The sequence below is a fragment of the Phoenix dactylifera genome, chromosome 9 (genome assembly GCF_051530095.1).
Source record: "Phoenix dactylifera cultivar Ajwa chromosome 9, Ajwa_hap1_PhDact_Kaust_v1.1, whole genome shotgun sequence".
NCBI lineage: Eukaryota > Viridiplantae > Streptophyta > Magnoliopsida > Arecales > Arecaceae > Phoenix > Phoenix dactylifera.
Window position 1 is genome coordinate 28,735,011 of NC_143198.1, and position 23,849 is coordinate 28,758,859.

Genomic DNA, 23,849 nt, shown 5'->3' on the forward strand with positions numbered 1-23,849 from the left:
AAAAACAAAACAAAAAAAATTTGAAAGCTCCCTTACAGCCGGCACGCGATTCGCCTGCCAATCGCCTTCTCTCTCCCCCTTCTTCTTTTTGAAGGCCGCAGCTGCGATTTCGAGCGAGTTTCTATCCGTTTGCTGGGATCGGGTCGGGATCTGAGAGTTCTTTACGTTGAAGGTGTCCTTTCATAGCGTTCTGGGCGAGGGAGGGCGAGAGACGGGATGGAGAATTTGATTTCTTTGGTGAATAAGCTGCAGAGGGCTTGCACTGCCCTCGGAGATCACGGGGAGGAAAGCGCGCTGCCGACGCTATGGGATTCGCTGCCGGCGATTGCCGTCGTCGGGGGGCAGGTATGGGTTTCAAGATCTTGATTCATCAGCGTCGCGTCTTTGCTTGTTTCGGTGAGATCTGAGTGATCTCTTGCGCATTGCTGCAGATTTTGGGGTTTACTTGGTTGGATCTTTGGTTTTTGGGTTCGAGGTGGGAGATCTTCGCTGTTTCGACGTTATTTTTTCAGATTTGAATGTCAAGATGGTTCCTATGTGCTTTTTTGCGTTTGCTGATGTTTGATTTCGTATTATGGGACCGGTTCTGGTCCTGTTTGTGCCTGCTGATTGAATCTTTTTAAACTATTGCCAATATGGTGAAAAGTTTCTCCCCGGGCCCTCTCCTGCTTTTGTCATCTAGTTTCAATGACGTAGTTTTGGTCCATGTATGATCTACTCTCTATACTTCTTGCTTTTAAATCTAAAACATTTTCTTGGTTTGCTTCTTTTTTTTTTTTTTTTTTGTACATTTCTTTGCTTTTTTTATTTGACCCGGTTCTCCGTTGCTTTTTCCCATCCTGTACTATTATAGTTTAAACTCCTACGACAAGTAATTTGGGATTCTTCCTGCGTAATATTTTCTGGAACATTTGTGATTCTTTGGGAGCCACAGACTCTAGCTATTTCTCTGTTCAAGTCAGACTCGTTCCACAGCTATTTGGAAAGTTTCCACTGTTAGCCATACCTTTTCTCGTTTGATGATGCTAGAGTTGTCTCCTTTTGTTGGAAGTCTCCTTCCTTTAATAGTTTGTAATGTTGAGAGGGGTTTTAGTCCCACATTGCTTGTGTAGAGTTTTTTAGATAGCTTAATAAGCATTCATATCCTACACATGCTAAAGTAACTTTTTGGTGGGAAGTTGTGAAGGAAAGCCAATATTATATTATCAAAGATTGGCACTTGGCACTTAGCACGTGCACGTGTAAAATGAAATTTATATTGGCAGTTTATATCCGTTTTTTGCACAAAATAACTGCACTAGCAGTTATGTTTTGAACAGGCACCATTCCAAAGGTTGTGTCACTTCAGAATTTATTTCAAAGTTATAAATTGCCAATATCCTTCACAGAAATATAACTTCTTCTACATAAACTTTTCATTTTCGTTGTTCTGGGGAATCCTAGTTTTGCTGGCTAGAATTCCATTTGGGTTTTGATGTATCCTGGAGCGAATTTGCTGGATCACCAACAGCAACATAGTGGGGCAAAATTCGCTTAAGGACAGTGTTAATTCACGCTTCAAGACCTGTTTCTTCTACTAGAGTTCCTTCTGTTTCAACAATCTTAAGCGAATTTTTGTGTTGTATTCTACAATGGAGTCCAAGGTGATTAATCAGGATGTTTACAAGGTGGAAAGGTTTGATGGGACGAACTTTATGCGCTGGAAGGATAAGATGTTCTTTCTCCTCACTGAATTGACTATAGTGTATGTTCTGAATCAATCACCGCTGCCTGAACCACAACCTGATGATTCTGACGAAGTGAAGGCTGCCCGGAAGAAACGTGAAGATGATGAAGTGCGCTGTCGAGGGTACATTCTGAACCATTTGTCAGACCGACTTTACGATCTATTCAGATCTATCCAGTCTCCAAAGGAAATTTGGGCTGCTCTTGAGGACAAGTATACTTCAGAAAAACAAGGTACTGACAAATTTATTTCCTTAAAGTATTTTGAGTTTCAAATGACAGATGATAAATCTGTTATGAATCAAGTTGATGATCTGCAAGTTTTGGTATCCAAACTCAAGGATCTGAAAGTGGAAGTTTCTGAACCTCTTCAAGTTGCAGCAATTATTGCAAAATTGCCTCAGACTTGGAATAATTATCGAAAGAAACTATTACACACTTCAGAGGAATTTACCATTGACCAACTCGTTAAACACATTCGGATTGAAGAAGAAACAAGGATCCGTGAGAATAAGGGTGTTAACGAGTTTGGATTTAAGGTGAATAATGTTGAGTCTGGCACCAAGAAAGTCCAAAAGAATTCCGGAAATAAGAGAAAATATCCAGAATCAAGTAAGCCTGATGCAAGTAAGAAAAATAAGACCTGCTTCTTTTGTGGAAAGAAAGGGCACTTTAAGAAAGATTGCAGGTTTATGAAGAGGCTGAAAACTGAGAATGATCGTAAGGGTAAGCAAGCCAATATGACTGAACCAGAAACTTCTGAAATTGTTGCTATGATTTCTGATCTGAAAATCAGTATGATAACTGAGTTGAACATGGCAACAATGACGAAGTCTTCTGAATGGTGGTATGATTCTGGTGCAACGGTTCATGTGTGCAATGACAAGTCTAAATTCAAAGACTATGAAGATTTGCCACAAGGAGAGAAGCTTCTGATGGGTAATCATGACACTGCAAAGGTCGTTGGAAAAGGAACTGTTGAACTGCAACTTACTTCTGAAAAGAAATTGATTCTTACTAATGTTCATCATGTTCCGGATATTAGAAAGAATTTAGTTTCTGGAAGTCTTCTCTGCAAGAAGGGTCTCAAAGTTGTAATAGAGGCTGGAAAATTAATTATTTCTAAGAATGGTGTATTTGTTGGACAAGGATATGCTTGTGATGGAATGTTCAAGCTTAGTATTAATAAAGTGAATGTTTCTGCTTATATTGTTGATTCATCATTTTCTTTATGGCATTATCGTTTAGCACATGTGAATTTTAGATCATTAAAGTTTATGTCCAAACATGGTTTAATTTCTTGTTCTGATCATAGTGATAAAAGGTGTGAAACTTGCATTCAAGCAAAAATGGCTAAGAAACCTTTTCCTAAGAATGAAAGAACCACTAATATTCTGGAACTAATTCATTCTGATATTTGTGAATTGAATGGACTTATAACTAGAGGAGGGAATAGGTACTTTATCACATTCATAGATGATTATTCTAGGTATACTGTTGTATATTTAATGAAATCAAAAGATCAAGCTTTTGACATGTTTAAGAGTTATAAGGCTATGGTGGAAAATCAAAAAGAGAAGAAGATTAAAACTCTACGTAGTGATAGAGGTGGGGAATATTTCTCTAATGATTTTTCTGGTTTTTGTGAAGAACATGGTATAGTTCATCAAACTAGTGCACCATACACCCCACAACAAAATGGATTGGCTGAAAGAAAAAATCGAACACTTGTAGAAATGGTAAATACCATGCTCTTACATGCCAAGTTGCAAACTAACTTATGGGGAGAGGCTTTATTAACGGCTTGTCATGTACACAATCGCATTCCCTCAAGAAAAATGAAAGAGTCTCCGTATGAAAGATGGAGAGGAAGGAAGCCTAATTTAGGCTATTTGAGGGTATGGGGTTGCATAGCTTATTACAGAATTCCAGATCCTAAAAGGACAAAGTTAGGTCCTAGAGCTCTCAAAAGTATATTTGTGGGATATGCAGAAAACTCTAAGGCTTATAGGTTGTTAGATATTGATTCAAATGTAATTGTTGAGTCTAGAGATGTTGAATTTATTGAAACAAGTTATCTTAACGATTCAAATGTCAATCCAACACCCATGGTTATACAGAATAGTAATGAGCTTTCAGTACCACAAGATACAAGTTTAGACCCTAGCTCATCGGTTTACAATAAAAGGAAAGCACTTGACTCTCCTAGTGAACCTAGGAGAAGTCAAAGAGCTAGAAAGAATAAGAACTTAGGTGATGATTTTATATCTTCACAAGCTATAGTGTTTTTAGTTGAAGGGAATAGAGATATCGTGCTTAATAAAATACCAATAATCATGCAAGTTGAGGAAGATCCTAAAACGTATACAGAAGCTATGGTGTCTAGAGACTCTGCTTTCTGGAAAGAGGCAATCAATGATGAAATGGATTCTTTGTTATCCAACAATACATGGATGTTAGTGGATTTACCTCCTGGTTTTAAACCCATTGGTTGTAAATGGGTATTTAGACGAAAATACAATACCGATGGATCCTTGCAGACCTTTAAGGCAAGGTTAGTAGCCAAGGGCTTTAAGCAAAGGGAAGGTGTTGATTATTTCGACACATATGCTCCGGTGGCAAGAATAACTTCCATAAGAATATTATTTGCTTTAGCATCAATTTATAATTTATATATCCATCAAATGGATGTTAAAACAGCATTTTTAAATGGTAATTTAGATGAGGAGGTTTACATAGAGCAGCCTGAAGGTTTTGTGTTACCTGGAAATGAGAGAAAGGTTTGTAAATTGATTAAATCATTGTATGGTTTGAAACAAGCACCAAAACAGTGGCATGAAAAATTTGATTCAGTAATTCTGTCACATGGTTTTAATCACAATAGTGCAGATAAGTGTGTTTATTCAAAGTTTACTAAAGAATATAGTGTGATTATATGCCTTTATGTTGATGATATGCTAATCATTGGGACCAACATGAAAGGAGTAAATGAAACTAAGAAGTATTTAACTTCTCAATTCAAAATGAAGGAACTTGGAGAAGTTGATACTATCTTGGGAATCAAAGTTAAGAAACATAGTGGGGGTTATGCTTTATGTCAGTCTCATTACATTGAGAAGTTGCTAACTAAATTCAATCATTTAGGTATAAAAGAATTTAATACACCCCTAGATGTTTCAAACAAGTTGGTTGAGAATTCAGGTAGGTCTATTAGTCAAATTGACTATGCAAGTGCAATTGGCAGCTTAATGTATGCCATGCATTGCACTAGGCCGGATATTGCTTTTGCGGTTTGCAAACTCTCAAGGTTTACTCACAACCCTAGCACTGGACATTGGAAAGCTATAGGAAGAGTTCTTGGATATCTTAAAAGGACTAAATCCTATGGGTTGTTCTATAATCAGTTTCCAGGGGTGCTAGAGGGTTATACTGATGCTAGTTGGATTACTAGCATTAGTGATAACAAATCTACATCTGGTTGGATCTTCACTTTAGGTGGAGGAGCTGTCTCGTGGGCTTCGAAAAAACAAACTTGCATAACTCATTCCACTATGGAATCTGAGTTTATAGCTTTAGCGGCAGCAGGCAAAGAAGCGGAATGGCTAAGAAATTTGTTGTTAGATATAAAGTTGTGGCCACAACCGATGCCAGCGATTTCTTTGCATTGTGATAGTGAAGCAACGATGTCTAGAGCTTTTAACAAGATTTATAACGGCAAGTCTAGACACATTAGTTTAAGACACGAGTACATAAGGCAACTTATATCTGAGGGGATCATAACAGTTGTCTATATAAGATCCAGTAATAATTTGGCTGATCCATTAACCAAAGGACTCTCGAGAGATATGGTTAGGAACACTGCCATAGGTATGGGTCTAAAGTCATTTTAAACTTTTGTCACCAGTAATGGGAACCCAACCTTTTCTATTACTTGTTAATATTAAAGGTTTAAAGGGTAATAACAAATTTCTGATTAGTGACGGTATCAAGTATTAGAAGCTAATACTTATTATAGGAGGATAGGTATGGATATTGCCTTTAATGAAGTTTGTTTGTTCGGTTTGAACATGGGAGCCATGTACTAAGGCTCAAAGAAACTTCACCTATATGAACATAGAAGTGGTGCCGCTTCTAACAATAAAAAAAATTGGATCTTAATTTTTTGTACATGTTCATGAATCCAGGATGTAGCACAAGGCCATATACGGTGCTAAATCTTACGGTATACTTCGGAATGAAAAGGGTAGAGTTTGTGTGTGTGGTACTTCCAGCTTTGATAATAAGGAATTATGGTTTAAAACTTAAGTTACTGTTGATTTCATCGAAGTTTTGAAGTACTTACACTAAGAGGAGGTTTAATTCGAAAGAAACTTTCTCGATGCATTCACTCAAATAATTAGCATTACAAACTAAGTGGGGGATTGTTGGAAGTCTCCTTCCTTTAATAGTTTGTAATGTTGAGAGGGGTTTTAGTCCCACATTGCTTGTGTAGAGTTTTTTAGATAGCTTAATAAGCATTCATATCCTACACATGCTAAAGTAACTTTTTGGTGGGAAGTTGTGAAGGAAAGCCAATATTATATTATCAAAGATTGGCACTTGGCACTTAGCACGTGCACGTGTAAAATGAAATTTATATTGGCAGTTTATATCCGTTTTTTGCACAAAATAACTGCACTAGCAGTTATGTTTTGAACAGGCACCATTCCAAAGGTTGTGTCACTTCAGAATTTATTTCAAAGTTATAAATTGCCAATATCCTTCACAGAAATATAACTTCTTCTACATAAACTTTTCATTTTCGTTGTTCTGGGGAATCCTAGTTTTGCTGGCTAGAATTCCATTTGGGTTTTGATGTATCCTGGAGCGAATTTGCTGGATCACCAACAGCAACATAGTGGGGCAAAATTCGCTTAAGGACAGTGTTAATTCACGCTTCAAGACCTGTTTCTTCTACTAGAGTTCCTTCTGTTTCAACACCTTTAACATCGAGGATATCTTTTCGACCTGTTCATCTCATTTCGTTCAAAATGCCCGTAATACATTAGTTTCTTAAGCTTTGAATGACTTCTTTGAACTGCCATTGTCATTCTTGATACCCTCCAAAGTGATGCCTACAACTCTGGACCCCAGCCTCTCCGGTTCAAACAAGATATTAACGTTGAAACGAGAGAAGAGAAAGAAAACTAATGATATGTAGTTCAAGTAGTATGCTTTTTTTTTTGCTATTCTTCGTTTCTTCATCTTGGTTTTATTATTACTTGATATGTCGGTTCTTGGTTCATAAACTTCATTGTAGAGGAATTACCAAGTGACATTAAAATTTTTGACTGAGACATGCACAATCATCGGTATCTCTGTAAGATTGAGTTAAATAATTTTTATGAAGTTGAAATGGAAATAAGTAGCACTCCGTTCCCTCCTTCCACAATTTCACTTAAATGTGCAAACATACGTGATTCCTTACGCACGACAGAGCAACATTCCAAGCGTTTTGTACCTATGCATCTGCATCAAGTTTTGATCCCTTTGCAGTGGAGATACTCATGATCCAAGAGTTGCTTTGGAAGTTCCCAAAGATAATTAAACTCTCTAGCTATCTAATCTTCCAGTGTCTGTTATCTACTTAACTCTAGCAAAACCATGAGTCCCAACTCTTTAATTTTAGAGAATGTGACATTCTAAGATTTAGAGTTATTATTATATATTAAATTCATAATTTTACTCTCACATGATCTCATATAGTGCTTTATTGGTACTTTAAACAAATTTAACTATTCTTAAGCATAGTTTGATAGTATATGGTATATCTGGTGTCATGGTGTCACTTTGCAATGTTTTGTAGAGCTCTGGTAAATCTTCAGTGTTGGAAAGCATAGTTGGGAAGGACTTCCTGCCTAGAGGTTCCGGTAATATATTGAACCCCTGCTTTTATTCCATGAACTGTATGTTCAATAGCTCTATGTCTGGACATTCTTTGAAGTATCGAGCAAACTATGTCAATGAAATTTCACAGGGATTGTTACACGACGTCCACTTGTGCTGCAGCTTCATAGGATAGATGAAGGGAGACAGTATGCAGAGTTTATGCACCTTCCAAGAAAGAGATTCACAGATTTTGGTAATTTTATCTTGCTGACAGACGAGGATCATGTCTAAATTTGATTTTATTTAAGCAGAAAGCATGTGGACCTAAGTGTATGAATCTTCTTAATTGAAACATACAAGAACATCTAATCATTCATAACACTATTTTTAGCTAAAAATTGGAGACTTTCTTTGTTGAAGTAGCGACAGGTTCTCCACTTTTGATGCCTGTAGAATTAATATCTTGAGTATATTTTAGAGTTTGTTTATCTTTAATGGAAAATATTATTGCTTTTGAAAGGTTCTTGCATTGATAGAGATAGGCAGAAACTCATCTAAGTGACACTATTTCCTTTCATCATTTTCTTCATATGTTGTTCCAGTGGATTATTTTTCATGTTCAATGTCTTTCAAATAAATTCTTTGGTGGATTTCTTTTACTTTCTGTTATTTGTTTAACAGAATTATATTATCCTTATACTTTCTTTCCTGCAAATCTCTGTCATGTTCTTGCAGCCGCTGTGAGGAAGGAGATCCAAGATGAAACTGATAGAGAGACTGGTCGCACCAAGCAAATTTCTCCAGTTCCAATTCATTTGAGTATATACTCTCCTAATGGTGAGGCACTGTGGCTGTTTGCTTAGATACTTTCCATTTTTTTTCAGATTAGTACACTAAAAATCATCAAATAAACAGAACGGCTGTTTCATATATAGGCATATACATATACATCATGGTACACCGTACCGGCTCGAACTGGCGGTACAGGGCGTACTGTACTGTACCGGTTTGGTACCGGTATCCATATTCGGTACACCAAAAAAATTCTGTATCGTACTGTACTGACACTGTGCTACTGTGGCACCAGTACGGAGTCCGGTACCAAGACGGCGAATCTTAATATACATCCATATACATAGTTGTATATAAATGAATTAAGTGACCTTTTTTATATAATTCCTGATTTGAAGTTTTGTCATCTCTTTGGAGATATTAGGTGTCATAGGGCATTGAGATGATCTATGGAACCACCCGTACAAGACTCGGAAACACAAATCTTGTTCAGTGTGCCTTGTTTCGTTTATATGGGGTTTGCAGAATGGATCAATGTATAAATCATTAACATGGGGAACTCTTATTACTGGTTCTCAACCAGCCATGTTTTGCTGAATCGGTGCCAAGTAGATATAAGGCAACCTTTTGGCAATTATGCTGCCTTAACCATCTATCCTCCCAAAACTATGTAGTGTTGACACTAGATGCGAAATGCATACCTTTTAGTTAAATGGGCGAGCGATTTGAAGACATTTCAAGATGCATGTCAACTATGGAAACTTATATATTCCTCTCCAGAAGTGCTAAATTTGATTGCAGAAGTTGAAAGTGGCACCTTGATCAACTCAACTTGTAAATTGTTACATAAGTAGAGGAAGAGGTTCACATATGCATTCTTTTGTGCTAAATGACTACCACAGAATTGGAGCACATGTTGAACTCATGTTATTGCACTTTAATATGAGTTTTGATTTTACTGGCATTGCTTTGACAATCTGGTGGCAAGCTAGACGCACTAGGGCTAGGCTGCAGCTAGACTGCTTGATGTGGCAGTGATGACAGAGTAGTGGCATAATATGCAGTTTGGTGTGTTCAGTCATATGAATATGGAATGGTGCAAGTTGGTACTAGCCTTTCTAACTTTTTCTCTTTACCAATACTCCCATTTTTCATTACATCTGTGCACGAAGCTGATTCTAAGGCTTTTTGTGTGAATATGTTTCAAATACTGGTGGGATGTCCCATGGGATGACGGGATGAGGTGGCGTTGCAATTGTCAAGATGCGACTGTCCCATTAGTGTTCTGGCATCCTAGTTAGGGCATCCTGTGACATCCCCTGCCTCAAGTGTTAGGCCAAGGTAGGACAATAGCGTGCCCCATTCTACAGAAAAATCGGGATGGCCCTATCCCATGAGATTTAAAATCTTGTCTTGTATAGTTGTTTGTCATCATCGCTTGGATGATATGTTTGTTTATGAAAGCTTATTGAACTATAATATGTAATCTAGGACTTTAGTCATGCTAATAATGGGCTGGATGGTGTGGCAAGAACGTATGTTTTAAGAGAACATGGCTGGCATATGTTGGCATAAGGTTGTTCATTAATAATGTCAATTCTACATGTAGTTGTGATGGCGACAATGTGCTTTGGGAACCAGGACATGTGAGGGAAAGAGAAATGATAGATTTAGTATAAAAATCATCATTATGGTATCTCTCATTTGACTAGACAAAATAGGAATTTATGCTGTCATGTATCAAATAAGAAAGTAAAGTCGGTGTTCCTGTCAAAATATTCTTTTACCAAAATCTCCTTTGGCATCTCTGGACTTAATCTATCCTTTTGGTAAAATTTTTATTTTTACTGATAGAGGATGAATAATAGGATAAATAGTGAGAATTTTAAAAGGTGAGATCCTATAAGATAGGAGACTAGCATTGTGTCGAGCTGATAGTAAAAGGTGGCCCAAAGTGATTTGCATGGAGCTTGCCAGACTTGTTTTTGTAAAAGTTTCATTGGCAGGAAGTAGACCTTGTCATAAATGAGGTATTTTTAAGATGGTCCCAGGTGGTTTTGATAAGCATGCTGGGTGTATTGGGAACATAGAGTCATCATTGTATCTAATAATTTGAATAAATATTTGAAGTGTTTTTAATAGAAAAGAAGGTATCCCTTAATAGGAATGTGGGCTGGAAGGCTATTAATCTTAACCCCTAACCCACATTATCTGGGTAAATCTTGTTGGTTGTCCTGGAAGTAAAGGTCACTTACTGTCTGATAACTTCATGAAATCCTAAACTTTTCGCCATTGGTGGTATGCCATTTATTGCTTGCTTATGCAAAGAGATGAAATAAACTGGTGACAAATTACAAGTGTGCTAATTTTTGTAGTTTATGTGAGGTATAATAGTATGGTTAGTCATGTCTGTTCTTACACTAGATTATACTCTCCTCTATGAATTTAGAATTGAAATTTGGCTTCTAACACTAAGAATTTCAACTTGGACAGTTGTAAACTTGACTCTTATTGATCTTCCTGGACTGACAAAGGTAGCTGTTGGTAAGTCACTTGCCATTCCTTTTAGAAATTTGTAATGTTTCCTTCATCTATATCAAATGATCATTTTCTGGAATGCTAATTAATTTATCATGACTTTTTAGAGGGTCAACCTGAAAGCATTGTGGCTGATATTGAGAACATGGTTCGCTCATTTATTGAAAAGGTAATTTTCATCAAAAGTTCCGCATATATGATGTTGTTTAGGTTTTATTTTATAATCATCAGATATTTTGCAGTAAATGTTCATGTTGAACACCATTGTATGGCATGCATTTCTCATATGGCTATTGGACAAACATGAACATGCATGCAGTTCATTTGCATGTGCAATATATCTCTCCTTGTGCAACATTTAGGTTCTCTTCCATTTCTTGTATGATCATCTTGGTACACTTAAATATTCATGTTGGGTTGTCTTTGTTTTGTATGCATTTCTATTTTAGTTTACTGTGTATATACATTTAGCTTTTGTGCACCATGATGGATGCCTTGTTGTTGATGGCACTATGCTTAAGTTATGAATTTCACATGGATTAACAAGTGATAATACAAAGTGAGATTGACATTTTGACTTTGACTTGCAGCCTAATTCTATAATTCTGGCAATTTCGCCAGCCAATCAGGATCTTGCCACATCTGATGCAATTAAAATCTCCCGTGAAGTAGACCCTAAAGGTATGTTTACAATAGTTGTGTTGAATGCACGAAGGATGTTTACATGATAGATTGGTATACTTCAATGTAGTTTTATCTTGAATTTTTAATTGTCAAGATGTCTTTTAATTCAGCGCAAAATGTTTAAAAACAGAGATATTAGTGATCTATATAACTATATTTTCCTTCATTTTTATCTTATTTTGTAGTCATAAAGAAGGAACGGTTCTGCCTTGCCACTGGCGGCAACTGCAACCCCACGTGGATGGTCATGTGGTGCCCCGAGCACATGATGCACAAATCCCTCATGTCTGCGTGCAGACGAGTGAATCACTGGGTCTGCTGCATCATGCGTTGTGGATCTCATATCACTATCCATGCATGGTTGCACTCGCCACTGGTGGCAAGGCAAAAAGCTTGGCATGGATTCAATTGCAATGTGGAAACTTTTGAACTGACTCTTGTGAGTTGGATATGGACTAATGGTTATGGTAATGGGACATTCACATGGAATTTATAATTATTTAGATCACTAATATCTCTGTTTTCAAATATTCTGCACTGAATTACAAAAGGACATCTTGACAATTAAAAATTTGTGATAAAACTACATTGAATGGCAATAGTTATTGATTGAGCTTCTATCTTGAGGAAAGTTAGTAGAAAAACACGAATTTTACTTGAAATATAGGTGGACTGGGTTGCTTGGTCAGGGAGGTGGACTAGTTAAGTTGCTTGGGTAGCCTATTTGGAGGAAATTGGTTTGTTTTACATTTGGAAGGAAGTTGTTATGATGTTTGCTAATTATAGACAGTGCGATAAAGGTTTATAGCAATGGCTAGAACTATTTCAAATTAGCACCAAAATAGGAAAATGCTTTAGAACGTACATTTTGTGTACATCCAAAGTTCTTTGGTCTTATTAAAGCTGACCTGGCAATTTAGTAGTAAACGATTATGTCATGTATAGCACCAATTTTGGAATTGTGGTAATCCCTTCTTGTCAAGCGTCAGAAGTTTTCCTGTGCGCATGACAAGAGGTGCATAATATTGTTCTTATTATTATTTTGATTAAAATAAATTAGTTCTGGTTAAAACTATGTTTGGTCAAGTTAGATATGGTTACATTGAAACTTGGATTCGTTTGTGAAATTGTTGATATAAGTGTCAGACAGGAAAGAGCACCCAACGGTTGAGCATTCATTGCAACTAAATCTCTGATCTCAGGGCCATTTTCCTTTGATATTTTACCTTGTGAGATTCAAGTTCAGCCATTGGCTTTGATCATTTAGACTTGATTAATGATCAAGTTTCTGCTGATACCTAAAACCACAGCCATATCTTAACTATTGATAGTTTTCTAGTTCATTATCTGACCAATTGAACACCTGTTTAGTCCCTTTTGTTGTAATATCCAATATTGCTATCTTGTCTCTTTGTGGTATTTTGGAGGCTTTTTAATTGATACCTTATGTTTTTTATGCACTTCTCAGGGTGTAGATAGGCCAAGCTCAGGCATGCCATGCCATGCTCAAGATTAAATTTTGTCATAGTCAAGCTGAATTCAAGCTCAGCTTAATTGATTCCAAGCCAAGCTTAAGCTTGCTGAACTGTTTTAAATCAAGCTTTGATTCGTTCATGAACAACAGAGCTTAATGCATGGACTTGTGGATTTTGCCCTGTCCAAAGCTTGTATGACGCCCAGACTACCTCCATGTAGCCAATTAAGCCTTTTCTCTCTTATGCAAAGTTGCAAACCCTCTGGCAAGAGAGAGGGAGTGGAAGGGTTAGTGGGCAAAGGAAAGCTTCTATTACAAAGTAAGGAGAGTACGATGCTGTTGGGGACTTTTCTCTCTTAGGTATCTCTCTACTTTGAGCAGTTGGGTTGCAAAAGCCCTAGAATAAGGGCTAAAGTGGCTAGGATTGCGCTACTTGTCACATATCCAACAATTAGAACAATCTGGATTCAAGATAGTTACAAGCACTAGAAATGTCTTAGAGACATCTAGAAATAGCTGAAGTATCTATAGAGTGTTGGGAAGTTTCTGGAGTCCATGTAGAGTTTGAGTGAATTTTCTAGACTCTTTTGGTGAGGCTGTGACATAAAGGTCCTTTTAAGGCTTTCATACATGGAGTTGGTCTTTTTTGCTAGGTCTAGACATAATGGATGATATGTTTATTTAGGATGTTAACAGTGAAGTCATTAGATTATTAATATCAAATGTCTGAAATGCATTCCATCTCACATGTAATAAACATTGAAATGGATTTTTATCTATGAATAATCGCTAAGGTAATAAATTATTTGTCATTTATACATAGTTCAAGATAAATCAAGGCAAACAGGAGTCAGATGCGAAAATCTCAAGCTTTGATCATTTATATGTTGAGCTTAGATTTGAAGCTAAACCTTAGGTCGTTTACTAATGAAGTGAAACCATATCAAGCTGATATACAATCAGCTCACACTTGACTCTCTCGTTTGCTATTTCTTCTCGCCTTTAATGAGGTGGAATTACTTTTCTTCAACTAAAGACATTTCTAATGTAATACTTTTAAGTTCAAATCACTGACTTTATTAGTTGAGACCATGCAGGGCATTGTCAAACAAGTAATATGAATGATTCCTGTCTTTGAAAATTCAGTGTACCCATTTTGAATGATGCTCAATTTAATGAACTAGTGGCCACCCAAATAATGTTCAATTCTTCAAATATTCTTTTTGATTTCAGGAGAGAGGACATTTGGTGTCCTGACTAAGATTGATCTAATGGACAAGGGTACTGATGCTGTTGATGTAAGTTGATTCTTTTTCTTGGCACAATTCTCCCATCAGTTATAATAAAATGCTTTTGATTTTTAAAACATTTCTGTTTATTGTGATGCTCATGCTTTTTTTTTAATGGGATTATTTGTTATATTCCTGAAAATTTTGTGGCAGCATGACATAAATCATTTTGGTGTAGCTGTGGTTGAGGTTGTGAAATTTTAAGTTAGAAATGTTTTGGATCTTTCCCTTAATCAAATAATTATAATGGTTTTTGCCCATTATTATTTAGTTATTGAACATTGGAATATTAAATCTTTTTTATTTTTTAATGTTTTAGCAAATTGTTTATACAAAGTTTGTTTTTTTTTCTGTAATCTTATAATCTTATTTGATCTTGATTGTCCAAGTTTTGTGGTGCCTCCTGGTAATGCTGTTCAGATAAATGTTGGTTATCTGGTCCTAGTACTGTGCTGTTTTGCTGGCTGGTTTTGATAGGCTTTCTTAAATCCAATTATTCGGGTTAGGTTTTATTATGCTTGTTTGTCACTGTTTGTTGAGATTCTTGTTTTAGTTACTTCTTAGGAGTTTATTTATTTATTTATTTTGTCTGTATGTGTGTCTCTTTGCTGATTTGAGTTTCAAATACATATTTCCTTAACAAAATTCAATTCAAAGTATGGCACATATTAGTTACATACAAGTTGATCCTCCAATACAATTCATCTATTATTTCAAATAGATAGAGGTTTATACTTTAGATGAGTAATACAAATGTCTGCTTTATTCTGCTTTGAATCTCTTTTGAAATTTTTTTAACATGCATAGTATCATATTCAGCTTATTCATATGTTGTGAAAACACTCATGAGCTATATGTTATCTAAGTTCATTTACCATTTCAACTAAATCCAAATTCATGCTACGAATGAGTACTTTGTATATTTGTCATATTTTGCTTTATATTTGTTTTCAAACTTGTAACCTTGCCATTCTCATTATACCTTATGAATATCTTATGTACTTATCACTGTTAGCAACACTTATTGGTCTCGTGTTTTTGATTTCTTAGATATTGGAAGGAAGATCATACAAACTGCAATTTCCATGGATTGGTGTTGTTAATCGCTCACAAGCTGACATTAACAAGAGTGTGGACATGATTGCTGCTAGGCGTAGAGAGCGAGAGTATTTTGCAAATACACCAGAGTATAAGCGTCTTGCTCATAGGATGGGTTCAGAGCATCTAGGGAAGATGCTTTCAAAGGCATGGCAGCTAATATCTTTCCTTCTTGCTTTTTTTTTTGTTTGGTTTGTTTCGAGACAGACAAGGATGGTACAAGTTCCTTCTGGCTTTGAATTATAATTGCATTTAAAGATTTACATATAGATGTCATTTTGCAGCATCTGGAACAAGTGATCAAATCTCGAATCCCAGGCATCCAGTCTCTTATAAATAAAACTATTGCTGAGCTCGAAGCTGAGCTCCATCGTCTTGGAAAACCCATTGCTACGGATGCTGGTGTAAGACTTCCTTGAAATCAATTCATACTTTGCATAGGCTTCAGTACTTATTCTTGCTTCTCTTGCTACAATGCACAATATAGTGGAGAGTGATTTTTTTGGTGCATTGACTGATCTTTTAGCACAGCAATCTCTCACCCATCATATCAATCATAGTTTCTCCTCTAGTAGTTTTCAATGAATGTTTTGTCCGTGACTTGGCTTGATTGAGGTGCCATCTGAAATTGGTGATGCACTGACAGCTGTTGGAATATTTATAAGTAATGTAATGGTGATGCTACTAGTGTTGCCCAAGAAAATCTTGAGTCATGAGTTGTTCTGTTATTTTGGCAAAATCATCCTGTTAGTTGGTACTAAATTAGTTATGAATTGGTCAAAGCCCAGAAACTTCATTATGTATTACTTGTCCCATACTCGTGTTCTTAATAAATTACTTTTATTTCATGTATTTAAATCATATGATCATAATTCACAAACTAGGTTAACAGTATTTCTTTATTTTTTTTCTCCTAATCCAATTCTTTTGATGTCATATGAACTATAGATAGCCGGTATAAAAGGATACATCTGGGATATTCTGAAGCTGCTTCTTATATGACCATATTTCTTTTATTATTTACATCTAACTTGTACTTCATAAAAAGCGGTTGTGATTGTTTGCACCTATGTGCAGGGGAAACTATACTCGATTATGGAGATCTGTCGGATTTTTGATGGAATTTACAAAGAGCATCTCGATGGCGTGTACGTATCTTAAGCCTTTTTTTGTTTCTAAGGCAATCTCTCTTGCTCTTTGTCTCTCTCATATTCATCTTACAACCTATTTCTCAATTTATTGTTTGTTGTTTGCATGCCTCTTTTGCAGTTGAACTTGGATAACATCTATTTTCGGTGAATAAGTTATTTTTGTAGCATTCCTTTTTTCAGAGCCTGGTGTTATGTAATCTTGGCTCGTACTTCTGGTGGTTAAGGTTTTAAAGTTATTGGTTGAATTACTTTATTCAAGATAGAGTTGGATTTCTAGGCCATTTTGGTAGTTTGACCGTGGGATTTACTTGTTTCGGTATTTGTGTGACTTGTTATAATTGATCTTATTGATAATATAGGAAATGCGCATCTCATCTCTATCAAGATGATTCTACCTCGTTGGATATTTATTCTGGTATCTGAAGCATGGAACGTATAGAATAGATCAAGAAAATAAAACTATGATTCATTCCTACTATGTACTATTCAGACTTTGCAACTGGACTCAAAAATAATAATACTAATTCAAACAGGGATTTCCTCGATCAACCGATTTTTCTTCTTTCAGTTTGAACAAAGGACATGTTTCTCTACATTCCATCCATTCATTGAATAAATGATCATCAAACGGTTCTTACTTAGAGAACCTTTGGGTTGAACTTGCTTGATTAAATTATTGTGGTAAGTCTTTTCAGTGAGATTTTAAAATACAAGGGCAAGAAACTTAAGCATTTTCTCTTGCAGATTAGAAGTTGTGAAGTAACTCTATTGTGGATCTATTAGTCGAAGGGGACCAATGATCTGTATTCTCAACATTTGACTCCCCAAAGCCCAAGGAATTTGTCATTCTAAACATGTTTTTAGCTATTGCAAGTAATCAGATTGCTGGATTCCAGCAACAATATGACAGTGTTCATAGTTGTAGACACTTATTGATGTTTGGTTGCATAATTCCCACGTCAATAGGTTGCTGTGGTTAGCAGTCAATGCCTCAGAAGCTAACGAATTGCCCTAGAGATACTCTGCAACTTGAGGGGCAAGTATTGAAAAGGTTACAAGAGAATGTTCAGTTAGATATTTCATGGAGGCCATCTCTCCTTATGTAAGGCATGTGGGCACAATACACATGTATACAGCATTTGTATGCAACAAAGTAAAACTCAATGTAAGCCAAGTCTCTAACAATATGGTAATATATGTTATAAGGATCATCATAACAATGTCTTCTTTTTTGTTAGAATGTCTTTGGAAAAATATGAAAGCACAAACATGAACTAGAGCACAACCTATTTATATAAGAAAATATATTCATATGCTGATCATCATTTTTAATTGCTTTGTATTGATATAAATCTTTGATAGATGCTTCTAATGTGATAATCTACTCTTAGCTTTGTATAGAGTCTTGGACAAGTTATCATGTCCTTAAATTCTTCTCATGGACATACAAAAATTGCATGCATGTGCCATGCATGTCTGCCACTATATGTTCTTTTGTGTGATATGCTTGTTTAAAGGTTGCATTTGTGCATACATGTACACTAGTTTAAAACCTAATTCAGATATAAAATTCTAATGAAATCCAGGAAACTGGAAATAGTTAAATTCTTATTAATTTGTATTGTCAGATAATGCATATTCCTTTGGTAATCTTAAAGTTCTGGATTCCTGGCCATAAAACTATATTTTTTAAATACAAAAACTAGTGTCCTTTCTGTTTATGTGTGATTGATCTTTAGGATGATGAACTTGTGTTTTATATTTTCTTTAGACATTTGCATCAGCTAGATTGATAGGGTAATATGTTATCCACATTCCACATTTGTTCAGCTTATTTGCTTTCTCTGATTTTATCAACGATGTGTTAAACTCCACAGGCGCCCAGGTGGTGAAAAGATCTACAATGTCTTTGACAGTCAACTTCCTGCAGCTTTGAAGAGGCTGCACTTCGACAAGCATCTCTCGATGGAGAATGTAAGAAAACTTATCACTGAGGCTGATGGATACCAACCTCACTTGATAGCACCTGAGCAAGGATACCGCCGTCTTATTGAATCTTCCCTGGTCTGTATCAGAGGTCCTACTGAGGCAGCTGTTGATGCGGTAAAAGCTTAATCTTACAGCTCTTTTCCACTCTTATGTAATGTTGAAGTTCAATTATCTCTCTCCTTGTGCCAAGCCTCTTTGATTTTTTGTATTGGTGGATGTTTTCCTGTTCTTCCTCTGATCATACTCTTTCGGCAGAGGTTAGATCCTCAATTTATGTCAACATAGATATTTGTATGGAAGGCCTCGGCATTCGAAGCACTGACTAATTGCTTGTATGTTTAATGTACTTGTGGTAGTAATTATTAAATGTGGTTTAGTAAAGATCTGATGCCTTCTATGAGTTATTCAATTGTGTTCTCTATTCCCATATATCTCCCACTAAGAAATTACTCTAAAACTCCACTTATGCTTTCTTGATGTTAAAATGCTAAGGTAAATTATTGTCATGTCTGAACTTTTTGTGGAAGTTTATTGAATGATAAGTAGAAGTTGAGAAGATGAAGTGTCAATTTGGGAAACAAATGTAAAAAATTATTAGTGAAAAATCCATATGTGGGGGAATAGAGGAACTGGAAATGGTTTGACCAAAAGCAAAACCATATTTTCAAACATGGAAGACAATGATCATATCAGGAAAGTGCACAAAATGTTGGAAAATGCAAACTCAAATTGAATATGAGATTACATAACCTCACGAAATACAAGTACAAACCAAACTTTCTAATGATCCCATGGAAGCTATCCTTCTTTGTTTCATTATTTTCTTTGATGAATAAAATTGATTCAGTCCCATGATCTAACTGTCCTATGTGGTTTGTTTTTAATTTCCTGTTAAAACTGTCAATTATTCTGAAGCGTTTGTTATATGAAACTGTATTTAATGATTCTTCCTGCATATTGACATTTGAAGTTGATATGTTGTTGATTTCTTTAATCAATCACTATTTTAAATTTGTCACGGCAATGAATGGTAAATTTCTTTGTTGCATGCTTCCAGGTTCATGCTATATTGAAGGATCTCGTTCACAAGGCTATCAATGAGACTGTGGTAAGTTTCTCTCCATGCTCAGCCATCAGAATATTTGCTGCTTCGCTTTGTCAATAATTTGCTTTTGTATGCTGCCATGTTGTCTTTTTGTCCAAAGTTCCACTGTCAAATAGTTTTTCTGATTATATGGTCATTACCACTATTACTTACATGAAGGAATTTTCTCAAAAAAATAATTTAAAATTTCTTTTCTTATCCCATTAGCTCTATGGTGTATAAATGCTTATTACTTGAAGACAAATAGGCTGCATGAGCTTATAATTGTCTAATCAAGAAACTAGATACCTACTTGCCAACTGGTCTTTCAGGTTTTAAAGCAAGCACCTCCTTTGTGAAGATACCTTGATCAGAAGTACTGATTCAGATGGTCACTATCCCTCTGGAGCCTGTCATAAAGCCTCTTGAAACTTTGATGGATCAGAATTTGATCCTTGGAGGTTGAAGGTTATAATGAGACGCATGGGTTACTTATGGGGGAGTACAAATGATACAGGATTTGGGATTAATAGATTAGCCACTCCTTTGTCTTATTTTGATGTTTGGTTCTTTCATTGAGGAAGTGCTTTGCCAGTATTTGCTAATTTTAAACAAAATAAATTCTAAATTTGTTGTGATTATAATGCAATATAAGGATATTGTGGGGAGCTAGATTGCAAAATGCTGTTAGACTTGCCGTGTAAGATGTAGGAAATTGATGGATTCAGAGTTAGATGCCTCTCAGGAACTGCTTTATGCTCAGGGATCTTGATGGTATCTGCAGCATCTTTTCTTCATTCATCCGTCCCCTCCTAGAAGAAAGGATATTAAATAATATCTTCTTCATCATCAATGAGTTATTTCTTCTCAACTTTGCCTGCTTAACTTGTTTTAATATTTTTAGATGCAAAGAAAACTCTTTAGATTACATATCTAATATGGAATGCGCATATATTAGTTCATGAGTTTTATGTTTAAAAGAAAGATATGTCTTGATGATACTTTTGCTTAAAGTATTCTCAGATAATGGAAAGGGGAATCAGGCAGTAGAAATGTTATGAATGACTTATTGGTGGATGATGAATAATTCGTTCCTTTTCAAAAAAAATAAAAATTATTATAAATTTTATTAATTGAATTGTCTTTTGTTTAACTTGTTTACCTTCTTCATTTTTCTTGCCTCGCATAGCATTTTAGGTTTAAATTCATAAGCAGTAAGAGGATTTTGTTTTGCCTGTTCTGCAGGAGCTGAAGCAGTATCCTACTCTCCGAGTTGAGGTTGGAAATGCGGCTTTTGAATCATTGGACAGAATGAGAGATGAAAGCAAGAAAGCAACCCTTAAGCTAGTTGACATGGAATGCAGTTATCTGACTGTAGATTTCTTCCGAAAGCTTCCTCAAGATATTGAGAAGGGGGGAAATCCAACACATTCCATTTTTGATAGATATAATGATTCATACCTCAGACGAATAGGTAAATTGATTTAACTAATGATTTATGTGGATTTTTAGCTGTACTGGTTTGGATTCCGGGTCATATCAATTTTTAAAAACTTTAAGGAGGAGGACCTTTATATGCTCTAATATCCAAATATCCCAAAATTGCATCTGGAGTGATTGTCTGGTCTTATTTTGGCAAGTGCACTTATGATCTCTGATAAATTTGTGCGTATCTTATGCCCTGTCAATGTGATGGGTTTGACACGTTGGGTCTAATTTAGAGCCCATTTCTTCTCTCCCTGCTTTTTGTTATGGCTTAGGAAATCAGTTGTTTCATCTGACCTGTATGTGCAAGTGCTTAATAATTTATGACAGTTGACTCATCCTTTCATGAACAGGAACTACTGTTTTGGCATACGTAAATATGGTTTGCGCAAGCTTGCGAAACTCCATCCCAAAATCTATTGTTTATTGTCAAGTACGGGAGGCCAAACGCTCCTTGCTCGATCATTTCTTTACAGAGTTGGGAACGAAAGAGGTGAGATTAGTCTTACTCAACTGTTAGTTTAGTTATGCATAATCTCTTACTCATGACTTCTACTTGTGAAGTTAAAAACACAAATTCACATCTTTTATAGAATTGAGATGACAATTCCTTTAGAATTAGATTGTAATTTGAGACATATTTGCTGAACTATTGATTAAATTAATTGGAACTCTTACTGTGAATGGTCTGCTTACAGTAAGCTAATATGTTTTTCAAGAATTTCATTATTGATCAGACTAGATATTTTAAGGGTTTTGCATGATATTTTCTTTATAGTTCAATTGTAATTTGAGACACCATTTCTAACTGGGTGATGCAAATTAATCTAGATCAGTCGATCCTTCCATTCATGTTTCATATTGCATGGTAGGCTTGACTTCTGTACTACAATTGATGCATATATTCCTTAATCAAGGAACTTTTTTCCTTCCAAGCTTTCTATCTTTTCTGAGGACACATTGCCCATGTTTTATGTTGATTCAATCATACAGCTAATTTAACTCTGCAGTGAACTCATAATGTTTCAGTTCATTTCCACATGTGATCCGTTGCTTGATGATATTATGGCTGATTACTATTGGAGATATTAAGAATGATGCATGTAGTGAAAGGTCAGTTTGTTCACTGGTAGAGGAACCCCTCCTGTTTGGTGTGTTGGATCAAATCACATGGTTGTGAATGTGTCTGAGTTAAAATGGTATTCTATGCTAATTGCTTCGATGTGCCATCAATCATGATTGTATGGATTATATTCCATTAAAATATACTCTTTTTTTGGTAGGAAATCAAGATATACTTTTTTCAGTTTAAATGCTTTTCTTTCTTTTAGTTATTAATTAGAGTGGTTACGTAATTTCATTAGAAGCGAGGTTTTATAGAAAGGAAGCATGAGCTCACATGCAAATGTTTGGTCACACTTGTTGCTTATGTATGCATAGTAGAGATTATGAGGTGTAAAACACTCGTAGAAATTTTTCATTGCATGCTATTACAATTGCATGCTCTTACAGTAGATGAGAAGGTGGGACCTGCACATGAACACATTGAGAGGGTAGTATTATTCATAGGACATGTGCCAGCCAAAGCATCTTGCACCAGGATGTTTCCAGGAAGGCACTAGTTTCATATTGTTTTGCTTTGTTTTAAAACTAATTTTGCTATAAATTAGAAAGCTGCTTGTCTGCTTTGTTGTTGGATTTAATGAAGTCTTCGGTAGTATGTTGTAATGCTCGGTGCTATCAAATCGTAGTTTCTCTTATTATGACTAAATTGGATATTCTGCTTTATGGGAAAACCAAGCTAGTTGTCAGAAGCTACTTTATGAACCCATGGTAGATGGTAGCAGCGCTGCACCCCCACGTTGTGTCCATGTTGATTTGATTGCTTAGTTCCAACTACTGGCCCATGTTAGTACTTGTTCCTTCTTCTCTGCATTTTTTTACTTACAGGCGGCCAAAGAAAATATATCCTGCCTTCTTGTTCTTGATCTGTTAACATTGTGGAAATCTATAAATAAATTTTATAATAATTTCCAATTACCATCATTAACTAACCAAGTGTGACCATTGTGCTGTGCATGGTGTGATATCTTTTACCAAATATACTTCTGATGATTCAAAATTTTAAAAATGTGCAGAATAAGCAGTTGTCATCATTGTTGGATGAGGACCCTGCAATTATGGAACGTAGATCTGCCCTTGCAAAGAGGCTTGAGCTGTACAGAAACGCTCAAGCTGAGATTGATGCGGTCGCATGGGCCAAGTAGAGACCATTAGGGGTTTTAACATTCTTTGTTGTCCTTTGTGTGTTTTCCTTTTTCTCACTGAGTATATAGAGGAGATGATATTGTAATTCATTTATTGTTGGCAAAGCCTTCAGAGCGAGCATTGGTTTCTCTCCATATGCTTGCAGGTTTTTTTTTTTTTTTTTTTTGTGGGGGGGGGGGGGGGGGGGGTGGGGCGCACCTTTTGTTTTTTCATTAACAGCTAGGGTATTTCAGGTGTTTAGGTTGCTAAAACGCTGTACCTTTTCACCAGCAATATCAGGCACGGTCGAAAAGGAAATTCGACCATTCAGGGCTGGGCATCAACATTTCCTGATTCACACACGTGGCATCTGAAATGTTCCTGTCATTCTGAAGCTCCAGATGTATGATGTTAAAATTGCATGC

At 35.9% G+C, this 23,849-nt stretch overlaps 1 protein-coding gene across 3 annotated transcripts; it reads left to right on the top strand.

Annotated features, from left to right (window-relative positions):
* LOC103711229 (dynamin-related protein 5A-like) lies at nucleotides 1-23,779 on the top strand. 3 transcript variants are annotated; one of them, XM_089925549.1, is made up of 16 exons: nucleotides 1-345; nucleotides 7,571-7,634; nucleotides 7,742-7,846; nucleotides 8,329-8,430; nucleotides 10,879-10,929; nucleotides 11,031-11,092; nucleotides 11,514-11,604; nucleotides 14,315-14,379; nucleotides 15,421-15,615; nucleotides 15,753-15,872; nucleotides 16,546-16,616; nucleotides 18,497-18,722; nucleotides 19,666-19,716; nucleotides 20,938-21,166; nucleotides 21,531-21,670; nucleotides 23,316-23,779. In XM_089925549.1, the coding sequence occupies exons 1-16, from the start codon at nucleotides 217-219 to the stop codon at nucleotides 23,442-23,444; spliced, it is 1,830 nt and encodes a 609-aa protein (XP_089781675.1). In that variant the 5' UTR covers nucleotides 1-216; the 3' UTR covers nucleotides 23,445-23,779. The 3 variants fall into 3 exon arrangements, with proteins under 3 accessions (XP_089781675.1, XP_089781676.1, XP_089781677.1); XM_089925550.1 differs by lacking the exon at nucleotides 23,316-23,779 and adding an exon at nucleotides 22,983-23,132 and having other exon boundaries at nucleotides 30-345; XM_089925551.1 differs by lacking the exon at nucleotides 1-345 and adding an exon at nucleotides 1,638-1,959.
* Nucleotides 23,780-23,849: the final 70 nt, after the last annotated feature.